Consider the following 17448-nt stretch of genomic DNA (forward strand, 5'->3'; position numbering starts at 1 on the left):
TTGTTTTAAATATGAATGCCCGCCAGCTTCATACTACCTGTAATATTCAGTCTTCTAGGGAAAAAAAATCTAACAATACCACCTCCTATTTGTATAGTGCTTTATAGTTTACAATACACTTATATTTTGTGCTTATAACAACCCAAAAACATGGAAAGAACATGTTTCTGTCTTAAGTACATAGCCTGTTACACATAGTCTGTTATAAACATAACCTAAACAGCATTTCATGGCAAGATGCTGTATTATTTTATGCACAACTAAGAAGAAAAAAACACTGCCAATTAGACTGTGATGTGTCATCTTGATTCAAGAGTTGTTAAAATGTGGGAGGAGGAAGTGTCTTATAATTCCACATTTGCCGAATTTCTTGTCCCATGTTTAGCATACTTGATGAGCGACAACTTGATCTCTGTTTTAGTGATTCAGAAACTTCATAATAAGGCATATTCAATTGGATTAGCATTGTCTACCCTTTGGAATCAGCTATCTCTTCTTCCTGTTCCATACTCAAAAGAACAAATACAAATGGATGACTATGGCCTTTGTCAGTGTTGCAAGGCCTTAATAGAGTTCACTAAACCTTTTGTGGAAGAAGTCATTGATAACAAAGAAAACTCACTGGAAAATGAAAAGTTAAAGGATGAATTACTGAAATTGTAAGTATAATTTTAAGAACATCTCACAGTGGACTTAAGTAATTGATAGTTCAGTTATTTTATGTTTCTTCACTTTGACATGTAAATAGAAATCTAGTTTCAGATTTTTAATTTTAGAAGAATGTGGGGTTCAGTTGATACAGCATGGGAACTTGAGACATTTATATTTTAAAAAATTATAGGCCGGGTGTAGTGGCTCACACATGTAATCCCATCACTTTGGGAGACTGAAGTGAGAGGATTGCTTGGGGCCAGGAGTTTGAGACCAGCCTTGGAAACATAGTGAGACCCCCATCTCTACAAAAAAATTTAAAAATTAGCTAGATGTAGTGGCATATACCTGTAGTGCTACTGCTTGGGAAGCTGAGGCTAGAGGATGGGTTGAATCCAGGAGTGTGAGGCTGCAGTTAATGATGATTGGCCACTGTACTCCAGTCTGGGCAACAGAGCAAGACCCTGTCTTTAAGAAATTAATTAATAAAATAATTAAAAAACCAAAATCCATTCATTTACTTTATATTCTTCTTTGTATTGCCTTATTCATCATAGTAGGTGAATAATGAAAGTGGGGGAAATAGATACATGTAGCTCAGGGTGAGTGTGGGAAATAGATATAGGTAGCTCTGTGGAGAAATTGTGTTTTACTCTTTCAAAGGAAGCAGCAGAAAGACCACCAGACAGAATATCCAACTGGACCACAAAAATAGTGGTAGAGTATCCACCCAATAGCATTCCCTCCATGGGTACTATAGACTAAACATCTACTGTTCAATATGGCTGTAGCACTTGACATATGGCTGGTCCAAATTCAGATATACTTTAATTATAAAATATCCCCTGGATTTTGAAGACTTGCTATTTAAAAAAAAAAAAAAAAACAGTAAAATACCTCAATAATTTTTATATCGATAACATGTTGAAATGATAATATTTCAGATATACTGGGTTAAGATAAATTATTAAAATAATCTCTCCCATTCTTACTACTTTTTTCATGTGTCTACTAAAAGATCTTAAATTATATATGGGCCTGTGTTATATTTCTATTGGACAGTGATAGACTAGATTAATTACATAGACCAGTAATTTTTAAATTTTGGCTACTTGGGAGGCTGAGGCAGGAGGATCACTTGAGGCCAGGAGTACAAGACCAGCCTGGGCAACATAGCAAGACCTCGTCTCTAAAAAATAGAATATAAAATAATATTTTAATTTTGGAGACTAATACTATTTTTAGCTTCCTACTTGTCAGGTTAGGACATTTAAAAAAATATTTACGGCCAGACGTGGTGGCTCGCACCTGTAATCCTAACACTTTGGGAGGCCAAGCTGGGAGATTGCTTGAGCTCAGGAGTTTGAGACCAGCCTAGGCAACATAGTGAGACCCTGTCTCTACAAAAAATAAAAAAGTTAGCTGGGCACAGTGGTGTGTGCCTGTAGTCCCAGCTACTTGGGAGGCTGTGGCAGGAGGATCCTTTGAGCCCAGGAGTTTGAGGTTACAGCGCACTATTATTGTGCCACTGTACTCCAGCCTGGGTGACAGACACCCTGTCTCAAAAAAAAAGTTTTTTTACCATTTATAAAACCCATTATTTCATAAAAGAAAAGGTATTTTAACTAAAGAAATAGGAAAGGCTTAATCACAGAATAAAGTTTGGTTTTCTAAATAAAACAAATAAGAGCTGTGTGAAAAAATGACTGTATTTCCTGATTTTTTCTTTGAACTAATGAAAACAACATCATAGACTAGCACCAGCCCTCAAACATTCAGAATTCAATGGAATAGTTCAGATGTAGAAGTCAGTCTTAGCATGTTGAGTCTAGCAAGGTGTTCTCATGTTCTCCCCATTACTAGTACGAACGACATTACATCACCAGTTTTATAGACCATTGAGTTATTGATGCTTGTCTTAATCCATTTGTGCTGATATAACAGAATACCTAAGACTGGGTGATTTATAATGAACAGAAATTCATTGGTTCACAGTTCTGGAGGCTGGGAAGTCTGCAATTAAGGTGCTGGCATCTGGCAAGGGCCTTCTAGCTGTGTCATAATGTGGCTGAAGGTAAAAGGGCAAAAGGCAAAAGTGGGCTGAACTTGCCCTTTTATAACAGCATTAATCTCATCCGTGAGAGTGGAGCCCCCTTGGCCTAATTCCCACCTCCTTATGGCAGTTAAATTTCAACATGAGTTTTGGAGAGCAGAGTCATTCAAACCATAGCAGTGCTTATGTTATTTTTCAAGTAAAATTAACTTAGATTTGAAGACCTAGGGATTTTATACTTGGAAGTGTTGATTTCATAGTTACCTATTTCTTATGCCTTAGTTGTTTCAAAAGCTTGAAATGCCCTTTGCTGACAGCACAATTCCTTGAACAGTCTGAAGAAGGTGGAAATGATCCTTTCAGGTATTTTGCATCAGAAATAATAGTAAGTACAGCTAATTTAATCTGCTATAATCTCAAATGTTATCCCACTATATTCTCAGTACTGCACATGTAAATTGATACATTCATTAATAAAGAAATATGTATTTTTTGTAGAACACACATAAACAAAAGATGGAAAATAAAACAGCAATAATTTTATTATCCAAAGATAAATATTAACATCCTCCAGGCTTTTTTCTTATATACTTATTTATAATAATACATATATATACATTTTTCAAAGATTTTATATATTATATATATATAATCTTGTAATCTACCTTTTTCCTCTTCAACAGTATATTATGAATATTTTTCCATTGGCTTAATAGTGTTCCATGGTATGGACTTAGTATAATGTATTTCACCTGTGCCATATAGTTCAACATTTGGATTGTTTCTAATTTTTCATTATTGTAGGACAACTCCAAGTTTCTTTTTTTAACAGTTAAGTCTATGATAAGTAACCTAGTAATTAAATTTTTGCATACTTTTCAAATTATTTCCTTAAAACTCCTAGAGTGGAAATTCCATGCCCCGTGATAAATATTTTCAAAATAGCTCCATATTTAAGTAAATTTTATTTTAAAAGCAATTTGGCTTTATGCATCAATAGTATTTTAAAATGTGGCTCAGATTCTGTATTAGAGAAATAATCTGAAATATTAAAAAATTTATTTTAAGTTGATGTTTTTGAATTTCAAAAGAGAAAGTCCATGTGGCTGTGTAGTTTTCTTCAGCCATGTTCAGCTACATGAGTGCAGGTGCAGCATAGGAGTAACATTTGGTTGAATTAGGTTGGGGTTTTAAGAACAGGGTAAGTTGTAGAGAGCAAGAGGGGGGCAAGGGATTGAGCATGTATGTAAGGTGATTTCTTTTTCAATTATACTTTAAGTTCTAGGGTACATGTGCACAACGTGCAGGTTTGTTACATAGGTATACATGTGCCATGTTGGTTTGCTGCACCCATCAACTCATCATTTACATTAGGTATTTGTCCTAATGCTATCCCTCCCCCAGCTCCCCACGCCCCTACCAGCCATGGTGTGTGATGTTCCCCACCCTGTGTCCATGTGTTCTCATTGTTCAACTCCTACCTATGAGTAAGAACCTGTGGTGTTTGGTTTTCTGTTCTTGTGATAGTTTGCTTAGAATGATGGTTTCCAGCTTCATCCATGTCCCTGCAAAGGACATGAACTCATCCTTTTTAATGGCTGCATAATATTCCATGGTATATATGTGCCACATTTTCTTAATCTAGTCTATCATTGATGGACATTTGGGTTGGTTCCAAGTCTTTGCTATTGTGAGTAGTGCCGCAAGAAACACACATGTGCATGTGTCTTTATCATAGAATGATTTATAATCCTTTGGGTATATGCCCAGTATTGGGATGGCTGGGTCAAATGGTATTTCTAGTTCTAGATCCTTGAGGAATCGCCACACTGTCTTCCACAATGGTTGAACTAATTTACACTCCTGCCAACAGTGTAAAAGTGTTCCTATTTCTCCACATCCTCTCCAGCATCTGTTGTTTCCTGACTTTTTAATGATCGCCATTCTAATTGGCGTGAGATGGTGTCTCACTGGTTTTGATTTGCATTTCTCTGATGACCAGTGATGATGAGCATTTTTTCATGTCTGTTGGCTGTATAAATGTCTTCTTTTGAGAAATGTCTGTTCATATCCTTTGCCTACTTTTTGATGGGATTTTTTTTTCTTGTAAATTTGTTTAAGTTCTTTGTAGATTCTGGATATTAGCCCTTTGTGAGATGGGTAGATTGCAAAGATTTTCTCCCATTCTGTAGGTTGCCTGTTCACTCTGATGATACTTTCTTTTGCTGTGCAGAAGCTCTTTAGTTTAATTAATCCCATTTGTCTATTTTGGCTTTTGTTGCCATTCCTCTTGGTGTTTTAATCATGTAGTCCTTGCCCATGCCTATGTCCTGAATGGTATTGCCTAGGTTTTCTTCTAGGGTTTTTATGGTGTTAAGTCTTACATTTAAGTCTTTAATCCATCTTGAGCTAATTTTTGCATAAGGTGTAAGGAAGGGATCCAGTTTCAGCTTTCTACATATGGCTAGCCAGTTTTCCCAGCACCATTTATTAAATAGGGAATCCTTTCCCCATTGCTTGTTTTTGTCAGGTTTGTCAAAGATCAGATGGTTGTAGATGTATAGTGTTATTTCTGAGGCCTCTGTTCTGTTCCATTGGTCTATATATCTGTTTCGGTACCAGTACCAATCTGTTTTGGTTACTGTGTCCTTGTAGTATAGTTTGAAGTCAGGTAGCTTGATGCCTCCAGCTTTGTTCTTTTGGCTTAGGATTGTCTTGGCTATACGGGCTCTTTTTTGGTTCCATATGAACTTTAAAGTAGTTTTTTCCAATTCTGTGAAGAAAGTCAGTGGTAGCTTAATGGGGATAGCATTGAATCTGTAAATTACTTTGGGCAGTATGACCACTTTCATGATATTGATTCTTCCTATTCATGAGCATGGAATGTTCTTCCATTTGTTTGTGTCCTCTTTTATTTTGTTGAACAGTGGTTTGTAGTTCTCCTTGAAGAGGTCCTTCACATCCCTTGTAGGTTGGATTCCTAGCTATTTTATTCTCTTTGTAGTAATTGTGAATGGGAATTCACTCATGATTTGGCTCTCTGTTTGTCTATTATTGGTGTATAGGAATGCTTGTGATTTTTGCATATTGATTTTGTATCCTGAGACTTTGCTGAAGTTGCTTAGCAGCTTAAGGAGATTTTGGGCTGAGACAGTGGGGTTTTCTAAATATACAATCATGTCATCTGCAAACAGAGACAATTTGACTTCCTCTTTTCCTAATCAAATACCCTTTATTTCTTTCTCTTGCCTGATTGCCCTAGCCAGAACTTCCAACACTGTGTTGAATAGGAGTGGTGAGAGAGGGCTTCCTTGTCTTGTGCCATTTTTCAAAGGGAATGCTTCCAATTTTTTGCCTATTCAGTATGATATTGGCTGTGGGTTTGTCATAAAAGCTCTTATTATTTTGAGATACGTTCCATCAATACCTAGTTTATTGAGAGTTTTTAGCATGAAGGGCTGTTGAGTTTTATCCAAGGCCTTTTCTGCATCTATTGAGATAATCATGTGGTTTTTGTCGTTGGTTCTGTTTATGTGATGGATTACATTTATTGATTTGCATATGTTGAACCGGCCTTGCATCCCAGGGATGAAGCCGACTTGATTGTGGCGCATAAGATTTTTGATGTGCTGCTGGATTCGGTATTTTATTGAGGATTTTCTCATCGATGTTCATCAAGGATATTGCCCTAAAATTCTCTTTTTTTGTTGTGTCTCTGCCAGGCTTTGGTATCAGGATGATGCCGGCCTCCTAAAATGAGTTAGGGAGGATTCCCTCTTTTTCTATTGATTGGAATAGTTTCAGAAGGAATGGTACTATCTCCTCTTTGTACCTCTGGTAGAATTCGGCTGTGAATCTGTCTGGTCCTGGACTTTTTTTGGTTGGTAGGCTATTAATTATTGCCTCAATTTCAGAACCTGTTATTGGTCTATTCAGAGATTCAACTTCTTTTAGGTTTAGTCTTAGGAGGGTGTATGTGTCTGGGAATTTACCCATTTCTACTAGATTTTCTAGTTTATTTGCATAGAGGTGTTTATACTATTCTCTGATGGTAGTTTGTATTTCTGTGGGATCGGTGGTGATATCCCCTTTATCATTTTTTATTGCATCTATTTGATTCTTCTCTCTTTTCTTCTTTATTAATCTTGCTAGAGGTCTATGTATTTTGTTGATCTTTTCAAAAAAGCAGCTCCTGGATTCCTTGATTTTTTTGAAGGGTTTTTTGTGTCTCTGTCTTCTTCAGTTCTGCCCTGATCTTAGTTATTTCTTGCCTTCTGCTAGCTTTTGAATTTGTTTGCTCTTGCTTTTCCAATTCTTTTAATTGTGATGTTAGGATGTCAATTTTAGCTCTTTCCTGCTTGCTTTTGTGGGCATTTAGTGCTATAAATTTCCCTCTACTCACTGCTTTAAATGTGTCCCAGAGATTCTGGTATGTTGTGTCTTTGTTCTCATTGGTTTCAAAGAACATCTTTATTTCTGCCTTCATTTCGTTATGTACCCAGTAGTCATTCAGGAGCAGGTTGTTCAGTTTCCATGTAGTTGTGCAGTTTTGAGTGAGTTTCTGAATCCTGAGTTCTAATTTGATTGCACTGTGGTCTGAGATACAGTTTGTTGTGATTTCTGTTCTTTTACATTTGCTGAGTAGTATTTTACTACCAATTATATGGTCAATTTTAGAATAAGTGCGATATGGTGCTGAGAAGAATGTATATTCTGTTGATTTGGGGTGGAGAGTTCTGTAGATGTCTATTAGGTCCACTTGGTCCAGAGCTGAGTTCAAGTCCTGGATATCCTTGTTAACCTTCTGTCTCATTGGTCTGTGTAATATTGACAGTGGGGTGTTAAAGTCTCCCATTATTATCGTGTGGGAGTCTAAGTATCTTTGTAGGTCTCTAAGGACTTGCTTTATAAACCTGCGTGCTCCTGTATTGGGTGCATATATATTTAGGATAGTTAGCTCTTCTTGTTGAATTTATCCCTTTACCATTATGTAGTGGCCTTCTTTGTCTCTTTTGATCTTTGCTGGTTTAAAGTCTGTTTTATCAGAGACTAGGATTGCAACCCTTGCTTTTTTTTTTTGCTTTCCATTTGCTTGGTAGATCTTTCTCCATCCCTTTATTTTGAGCCCATGTGCATCTTTGCATGTGAGATGGGTCTCCTGAATACAGCACACTGATGGGTCTTGACTCTTTATTCAATTTGCCAGTCTGTGTCTTTTAATTGGAGCATTTAGCCCATTTACATTTAAAGTTAATATTGTTATGTTTGAATTTGATCGTGTCATTATGATGATAGCTGGTTATTTTTTCTGTTAATTGATGCAGTTTCTTCATAGTGTCACTGGTCTTTACCATTTGGCATGTTTTTGCAGTAGCTGGTACCGGTTGTTCCTATTCATGTTTAGTAAATCCTTCAGGAGCTTTTGTAAGGCAGGCCTGGTGGTGACAAAAATCTCTCACCATTTGCTTGTCTGTAAAGGATTTTATTTCTCCTTCACTTATGCAGCTTAGTTTGGCTGGATATGAAATTCTGGGTTGAAAATTCTTTTCTTTAAGAATGTTGAATATTGGCCCCCACTCTCTTCTGGCTTGTAGGGTTTCTGCTGAGAGATCTGCTGTTAGTCTGATGGGCTTCCCTTTGTGGGTAACCTGACCTTTCTCTCTGGCTGCCTTTAACAGTTTTTCCTTCACTTCCACCTTGGTGAATCTGACAATTATGTGTCTTGGGGTTGCTCTTCTCAAAGAGTATCTTTGTGGTGTTCTCTGTATTTCCTGAATTTGAATGTTGGCCTGCCTTGCTAGGTTATGGAAGTTCTCCTGGATAATATCCTGAAGAGTGTTTTCTAACTTTGTTCCATTCTCCCTGTCACTTTCCGGTGCACCAATCAAACATAGATTTGGTCTTTTCACATAGTCCCATATTTCTTGGAGGCTTTGTTCGTTTCTTTGCACTCTTTTTTCTCTAATCTTGTCTTTTTGCTTTATTTCATTAATTGGATCTTCAGTCACTGATACCCTTTCTTCCACTTGATCAAATCAGCTATTGAAGCTTGTGCATGCGTCATGAAGTTCTCGTGCCATGGTTTTCAGCTCCATCAGGTCATTTAAGTGCTTCTCTACACTGTTTATTCTAGTTAGCTATTTGTCTTACCTTTTTTCAAGGTTTTTAGCTTCCTTGTGATGGGTTAGAACATGCTCCTTTAGCTCGGAGAAGTTTGTTATTACCGACCTTCCGAAGCCTACTTCTGTCAACTCATCAAACTCATTCTCCGTCCAGTTTTGTTCCCTTGCTGGTGAGGAGCTGTGATCCTTTGAAAGAGCAGAGGCGCTCTGTTTTTTGGAATTTTCAGCTTTTCTGCTCTGGTTTCTCCCCATCTTTGTGGTTTTATCTACCTTTGGTCTTTGATGTTGGTGACCTACAGATGGGGTTTTGGTGTAGATGTCCTTTCTGTTGATGTTGATGCTATTCCTTTCTGTTTGTTAGTTTTCCTTCTAACAGACCTCTCAGCTGCAGGTCTGTTGGAGTTTGCTAGAGGTCCACTCCAGACCCTGTTTGCATGGGTATCACCAGTGGAGGCTGCAGAACAGCAAATATTGCTGCCTGATCCTTCCTCTGGGAGCTTTCTCCCAGAGGGGCACCCACCTGTTTGAGGTGTCTGTTGGCCCCCTACTGGGAGGTGTTTCCCAATCACGCTACGCGGGGGTCAGGGACCCGCTTGAGGAGGCAGTCTGTCCATTATCGGAGCTCGAATGCCATGCTGAGAGAACCACTGCTCTCTTCAGAGCTGTCAGACAGGGATGTTTAAGTCTGCAGAAGCTGTCTGCTGCCTTTTGTTCTACTATGCCGTCCCCAGAGGTAGAATCTATAGAGGCAGTAGGCCTTGCTGAGTTGCGGTGGGCTCCGCCCAGTTTGTGCTTCCAGGCCTCTTTGTTTACACTGTGAGCTACTCAAGCCTCAGCAATGGCGGACACCCCTTCCCCTGTCCAGCTGCAGCCTCGCAGGTCGATCTCAGACTGCTGTGCTAGCAGTGAGCAAGGCTCCGTGGGTGTGGGACCCACCAAGCCAGGCATGGGAGGGTATCTCCTGGTCTGCCGGTTGCTAAGACTGTGGGAATAGCACAGTATTTGGTCAGGAGTGTACTGTTTCTCCAGAAACAGTCTGTCACGGCTTCCCTTGGCTAGGAAGGGGAAATTCGCTGACCCCTCGTACTTCCCGGGTGAGGCAATGCCCCGCCCTGCCTCAGCTTGCCCTCCGTGGGCTGCACCCACTGTCCAACCAGTCCCAGTGAGGTGAACCAGGTACCTCAGTTGGAAATGCAGAAATCACTGGTCTTCTGCGTCGATCTCGCTGGGAGCTGCAGACCTGAGCTGTTCCTATTTGGCCATCTTGGAAGTGACTCCTTTTTTTTTTTTTTTTTTTTTGGGACAGAGTCTCGCTCTGTTGCCCAGGCTGTGGTTCAATGGCATGATCTCAGCTCACTGCAGCCTCCACCTCCTAGGTTCAAGCAATTCTCCTGCCTCAGCCTCCCAAGTAGCTGGGATTACAGGCACCCGCCACCACACCTGGCTAATTTTTTGTATTTTTAGTAGAGTTGGGGTTTCACCATGTTGGCCAAGCTGGTCTCAAACTCCTGAACTCACGTGATCCACCCGCCTCAGCCTCCCAAAGTGCAGGGATTACAGGCGTGAGCCACTGTGCCCAGCCGCAAGGTGATTTTAATGTACAAAGTGACTTTAATGATGGACATAGAATTTAAGCTGGGTAAGGAGTAAAGTTAGGACATACTAAATGCAAGAGACAGTGAAAAGGTGATTGGATCATTAGGTTGTAGAACCTGGTGTGGGTGACAGATGTTTGGAGTTAGGTTACTAAAAGGGGTGAACTGAAAAACTAGGTGTAAAGAATAGGATGCTTGAAAATAGTATTATGGAAAGATTATAGTTACTAGTATCAATGTCTGGGGTGTGACCATGAGAGGGTGTTCTAAAGGAGAGGATAGAGGCAAAGGTCATTGGGCTAGAGAAAATGAAATACTTGAGATTTCAGAGTATCAGAAGATCTTTGGTTGTACATTTAAATCACACAGAATTATAATGTTGGAAAGCCACGTGATGGGGTGACCTTGGGGTCTACTAACTGCAACAAGGAGGGGTAGAAATGGTAAAGTCATAAAAAATGAGTTTCAGAGTTGAGGGATTTTTAGAGAGGATGGGGAGAGAATGGTGTAGAAGCAGCAAGGAGAACAGATGTATTCCCAGGCTCACTGGTACAATGGGTATAGATGAAAAATACAGTAGTCTTTTGAAGGGTTGCAGAGAAAGCAGCTGTTTTCAGATGAGAGCCAATTTTAATTTAGGAGAGATGGAAAAAGGGGTCAGATGAAGGGATGCTAGAAGTTTATGGGAATAAATTCTGAAGATGAGAGATGACTTGGTGACTGATATAATTAGGAATACATAATTTAATAAGGTTAATACTGAGGTCACGATAATAGTGAAGAGGCTGTGAGGGATGAAGTAGGAGAGGTGATGGGTTTTCTCTGGAGCACACAAAAGTCTGGGGGCTCTTCATTGTTGCCAGTGCTAGAGCACAGTATCATCTTCTGGAGGTAGTATAAGCACCATCACATATGATATGTATTTTGAGAAGACAACTATGAAAGTTGGAAACTATTAAAGGAAATCTGGTGATGTAGAAAAACCAAACTCAGTTTCTCCTACTATAGTCATAAGAAGTTTCTGACACCAGATGTATGGAGTTCCCTGCCCTGCCCCCTGCCCTTCACGGCAAGCAAGCAAGCAGTTGTACAACGGACACCAATTGGGTGTCCTCTAATTCAATTCCAACATTACCTACCTGGAGATAGTGTCAGATTTCACAGGTTGAGGGCTAAATCCCTCAAGACTGCCCCACCTTCCAATGCCAGTCTCAAGCCCTAGGATGTTTTACCTGTGCTCTGACTGGCAATAAATCAGGATTCCCAGGACCCCCTCCTTGGGTTTGATTAATTTGCTAGATTGGCTTACAGAACTCAGGGAACTGCTTACTTACATTTAGTGGTTTACTATAAAGAATATTACCAAGGATACAGATGAAGAGATGCATAGGGCTAGGTATAGGGGAGGGGGCACCAAGTTTCCATACCCTGCCTGGATGCACCACCCTGCTGGAAACTTCGTGTGTTCAGCTTCCAGAAGCTTTCTGAATCCAATCATTTTGTGTTTTTATGGAGGCTTCATTATGTAGGAATGATTGATTACATCATTGACTGTTGGTAATCAACTTAATATTCAGCCCCTTTCCCTTACTGGGGTGGGATGGGGGTAGGGCTGTGGGACTGGAAGGTCCAACCTTCTAATCACAGGGTTGGTTCCCTTGGCAACCAGCTCCCATCCTGAGGCTATCCAGGAGACGCAGCTGTCAGTCAACTCAATAGCATAAAGACACTTATCACTTTGGAGATTCCAAGGATTTTAGGAGTTATATCCCAGGAAGTGGGAACAAAGAGCAAATATATATTTCACAGTATCACAGATGTTAAATCTGGGAGTGATGTAATCAAACTGTGTTTAGGATTCATCACTTTAAAGGAAGATGACTAACTGGGATAAAATTGGAAGTAGGGAAGCCTTGGAGTTAAGTAAGCAATGATGGGAGCCTGAGTATAGATGTATGGATAGTTTTTGTTTGTTTCCTTTTTTTAATTGACTAAATTTATGACACATTCTGTTAGTAGGGATATAGTTTTAAAGATGAAGAAAGGGCAGATTTGAGAACTTTATAGTAGGTAAAATTGGCAAAATTTGGTCATTGATTGGATTTAGAATAAAACATGGATGAGGGTTTTTGCTTGGATAACTGGGCAGATGAAGGTGCCAATACTTGAGATAGAGAATACAGAGCAAGAATCTGGGGGTCCTGTGCTTTTAAAACAAATGTATTATAAAAATTTACAAACATTCAGAAAAGTACTAAAAATAATCTAGCACATGCCCATGTACCCATCACCCAGCTTCAATAATTATGAACATTTTGCCAATTTTGTTTTATCTGTCCTCCTCCTTTTCTTGCTGTAGTATAACAAGTCCTAAACATAATTCATCTATAAGTCTTTAAGGATGCTTCCCTAATGACTAGGGCTTTTTTAAAAAAACAAATAACCACCAGGCTATTATGACACCTAACAAGATTTTATTACCTTTTGTTAAAATTTTTTGAGACAGGGTTTCACTCCCATTGCCCAAGCTGGAGTGAAGTGGCATGATGTCGGCTCACTGAAACCTCTGCCTCCCGGACTCAAGCAGTTCTCCTGCCTCAGCCTCCCAAGTAGCTGGGACTGCAGGCACACATCGTCCCATCTGGCCAATTTTTGTATTTTGGGTAGAGATGGGGTTTCACCATGTTACCCAGGCTGGTCTCGAACTCCTGGGCTCAAGCGATCTGGCTGCCTTTGGCCTCCCAAAGTACTGGGATTACAGGCGAGAGCCACTGTTCCCAGCCTAACACCTAACAAGATTAACAATAATTTTAAAATATATATCTAATAACCAGAGAGAGAATAGGTTTTTAAGGAATTTAAAATATAATATTTTAATATGTAAATATATGTATATTTAATATAGAATTTATATGTAAATGTGTATATATATTTTTTGAGATAGGGTCTTGCTCTGTGGCCTAGGCTGGAGTGCAGTGGCACAACCATGGCTCACTGCAGCCTCAACCTCCCAGGCTCAAGTGATCCTTCCACCTCAGCCTCCTGAGTAGCTGGGACTTACAGGCATGCCCCAGCATGCCTGGCTAATTTAAAATTTTTGTTTTGTAAAGGTGAGGTCTCACTATGTTGTATAGACTGGTCTTGAACTCCTGGGCTAAAGTGATCCTCCCACCTTGGCTTCCCAAAGTGCTGGAATTACAGGTCTGAGCCACCATACCTGGCCAGGAGATACTTTGAATGAGAGGGGGTGAGATTACCTAAAGAGGTGACAAGAGAAAAGGGCTCAGGAGTGAACTCTAGAGAGTACCAGCACTTAAAATGAGCCCAAGAAGGAAGTCGGAAGTGGTAGAAATACACAGAAACTGGTGTAGTAGAGTTTTAGAAGGATAGAGGTGATCAGTACTGTTAAATGCATAGAGGTATGCTGAAAAGCATCTGTTGGATTTAGGAAGTAAGATGGCATTGGTAATCTTAGCAAAAACAGTGTAAGTACAGTGTTGGAGACAAATCAGAGTGGAGTTCATAAAAGAATGAATGACAGATGAGAAAAAGGAGATGACTAGTGTAAGCTATTTAAAAGAGGTTGGATGAATAAGGAAGGAGAGGTAATAGCTAGAAGACATGAGCTAAGGGTAGGAAGGTAATGGAGATGGGAAGACTTGAGCATGTTTATAGTTGTTGGGGTGCAAACTGTTGAGGGAAAAATACAAGTGTTTATGAGATAACTGAAATAATGTGGCTTATGAGCAAATGGCTGGACATAGTATCAAGGCCATAAGGAAAGTCCTAGACAGGAAGAACTAGTGGGTATCAAGGTAAGAAAACATGTTGAGAAATTTGTAGCAGGAATGGAATCTTAAAATTGAGGGGAGTCAAACCCACTGGCCTCAGATTTCCAGGTGAAGGAGAGATGATCTCTTAATAATGAGGAGGTAGAAATAGGCATTGAGTAAAAGGGCTTAAGGAAACTGGTAAAGGTTTGGAATACTGAGGGGAAAGGAAAGAGATGGTGGAAGACCATGGAAGCATGAGTCAGTAGTACTGAGCACTCAATGGTGCTTGGAAACCACAACTATAGTGGTAACAGTCTGTATTTTTTTATCCAGCAATACTCAGCTCCCTGTGTGTAGAAGCAGAGAAGGTAGATTGCAGTTATTTTTCCAAGGCTGGCATTTTACTGGGTAGATACTGCTGAAGGAAATACAGGGTGCAGATAGTTCACCTGGTCAGTAATCCATGATTCAGGTTGGATAGGGAAAGAAGGGGGGTTAGGAGGGAATGCCTAGGTAGGTCAAAATGTAGGAATCACAGGACTGGAGAAGTCAGAAGTAGAAAAGCAGATTGCTAGGAGAGACAGGATGAGAGATTTTGGTCAGAAAATGGGATACTGGAGTTTAAAGTATCAAATACAGAATAGTTCCAGATGTTCAGAGATCCGGCATGGGATTAGGTACTGAAATGGATTAGAACTAAAAGTCACTAGAATTTAGAAATTGAGAACCATGAGAGTGGATGCAATGACTTGTTGCTTGATTGAAAAATAAATTAATAATAATAAAGGACCATGAGACTAGCCTGTTATAGGGGTTATCTGCATGAACACTGAATTTTCCCAGGATCATAGCTGGAATTGGGTAGAGAAAAAGATTATGAGAAGGTGCCAGAGTCTTCAGTGAATGTCAGGAAATTACCAGGAAGTCAGCATATGACAGAGAAAAGGACAGTATGTTATCTGCATCAAAGGAAAATGTGCTTTTGTTGAAAAGTACAGAAAAAGCCAATACTACAATACTGTGCTAAGCCCCTACCTGTACTCGTCTACCCAACAGCTGCATTCCAGGCCCTGTGGTATAAAAGGTGTGAGAATGAGCATCTCCCACCAGAAATCAGACAGGTTTAGTTAAAGCAGTGAGGCAGAACAAGCATCCTATGAAGAGACTGAGGATGTAGGTGAGTGGTTCTAAAATCTCAGTAGAAGGAACATTGCAAGTAGAAAGAGCCAGCAGTAAGGATGCACATAGCAGTCTAGAAGTAGAGGTGAGACCAGCTTGGAGATGAAATGAGGAGATGTCTTCTGTTCTGTGCTGGAGAAGTACTGGTAAGTGTGGTGTGGTTGGGATTCACAGGCCTCAGCCATCCTCACTTTGGTGCAAGTTATTTTGGTACAGAACTACTAGAATGTCCCAAAGGCTGTAGTACAGGAACATTTCTGAAAGGACAAAAGCTGCCATGAATATTGAGAAATTGTATGGTGGCAGGTACAGCCTAGATCTGAGCAAGACTGCTGGATGGTGTGTGGATAGATAGCGAAGGCCCAGATTTGGGAACAGATTGGACCTCAGATATCCAGAGCAGCACTGTAGAATCTAGTTGCATATAATGATGTTTTAAAAAGGGTATCTTAGGCTGGGCACGGTAGCTCATGCTTGTAGGCCCAGGCCTTTGGGAGGCCAAGGTGGGCAGATCACTTAAGCCCAGGAGTTCAAGACCAGCCTGGGCTGCATGGCGAAACCCCATATCTATAAAAAATAAAAATAAATAAATAAATAAATAGCGGGCATGGTGGCATGTACCAGTAGTCCTAGCTACTCAGGAGACTGAGGAGGGTGGATTGCTTGAGCCTGGGGAAGTCAAGGCTGCAGTGAGCCATGATCATGCCACTACACTCCAGCCTGAGTGACAGAGTAAGACCTTGTCGCCAAAAAAAAAAAAAAAAAACAAAACAAAACAGGGCTACCTTACTCTGGAAAAAACACATGTAGCATTGGCTGAATAAAGAAATGGAGCTTCATGATTAAGGACATTTGGAATCAGAGTGCAATAAACTTTTTGTCTTGTAGCTATAACCAGAATGCATGGCTTTGAAAATCACTGCAGCAGTATATATTTAGCATCTGGTCGCTGAATAGCAGTCTCTTGTGACTGAGGATGATTTTCCATGGTTCCTTTTTGTATTCTGAAATGACTAATGGAACCATCTGGGATCAGCAGATTTTAACTCCCTGAAGGCTGGAAAAGACTTATACTTGGCTTTATAATTCCCCACAAAGTCAGGCCCAGCACCTTGCACTTAAGTGTTTATTGAATAAAAGAGTGACTTGTGTGGAAGTTATTCATTCTGCTTTAGCTGTTTTTGTCATTCATTCCCTTTTAACTCTTGTAGTTTGTTGTGACTTTAACTTTCTTACGCTTTTTTTTGTGGAGCTGCTCAATAAATATTTGACATAGGTATTACGTCATTTTATGGCTCATCCAGTGTCACACAAGTAGTAAATGGTAGAGCCAAAACTCAAAATCAATGTCAGTGGATTCTGAAGGTAGGTGCTTTCCGGTACGCTAGAATTAGTACCAGTATAAGAGGCATAGGAGTGATCTTGTTTCCTGAGCATAAAGCTTTATTTAGCCCTGTGGTCCTACCCACTCATGCAAGGATGCTTCTCTTTCTCGTCTCACATGAGAACCCTGATGACTGAGAGATCAACAGTGTTTCCTCAGGCCCAGCTGCCCTGCCCAGCGTTCCTGCATCCCACTCTTTACAGGCACAATGTTAGTGGAGCGTTGTTCTTAGAGTATTCTTCATCTTAGTTGCTTTACCCTCGCTTCATATATTTGTATGTCTCACGTTTCAGATTGCTCTCAAATATCCCTGAAGCACTTTTTTAAAAAAAATTGTGGTGAAATATACATAAAATTCATCATTTTAAACTTTTTTTAAACTATGATTCTGAATTAATTTAGAATACTTCTGATGTATAAAATGCTATGTAAAATACGATTTTGCTGTTGGCTTCTGTATTAGTTTTTCATTGCTGTATAACAAATTCCTGCAAACTTAGCAGTTTAAAACAGCATACCTTTGTTATCTCACAGTTTCTATGGATCAGGAGTCCAGCCACAGCTTAATTGGGTCCTCTGCTCAGGGTCTCATTGGGCTACAGGCCAGTTGTTGACTGGGTCTGTAGTCTTATCAGAAGCTTAACTGGGGAAAGATCCACTTCCAGGTTTCCTCCGCTGGCAGAATTCATTT

At 39.9% G+C, this 17448-nt stretch overlaps 1 protein-coding gene across 17 annotated transcripts in view; it reads left to right on the plus strand.

The window, feature by feature from the left end:
- Positions 1-17448, plus strand: part of GLMN (glomulin, FKBP associated protein) — a 195505-nt gene that overhangs the window by 152275 nt on the left and 25782 nt on the right. For 8 of the 17 annotated variants that reach the window (XR_010159737.1, XR_010159740.1, XR_001718850.4 and 5 more), the window contains 2 exons: positions 386-659; positions 2987-3089. Coding sequence is in view for 13 of the 17 variants with exons in the window: in XM_016956269.4 (XP_016811758.1) it covers positions 386-659; positions 2987-3089 (377 nt within the window). In the remaining 4 variants the exon portion in view is untranslated. 17 annotated transcript variants of the gene reach the window in all.

The sequence above is a fragment of the Pan troglodytes genome, chromosome 1, assembly GCF_028858775.2.
Source record: "Pan troglodytes isolate AG18354 chromosome 1, NHGRI_mPanTro3-v2.0_pri, whole genome shotgun sequence".
In the NCBI taxonomy this organism is placed as follows: domain Eukaryota; kingdom Metazoa; phylum Chordata; class Mammalia; order Primates; family Hominidae; genus Pan; species Pan troglodytes.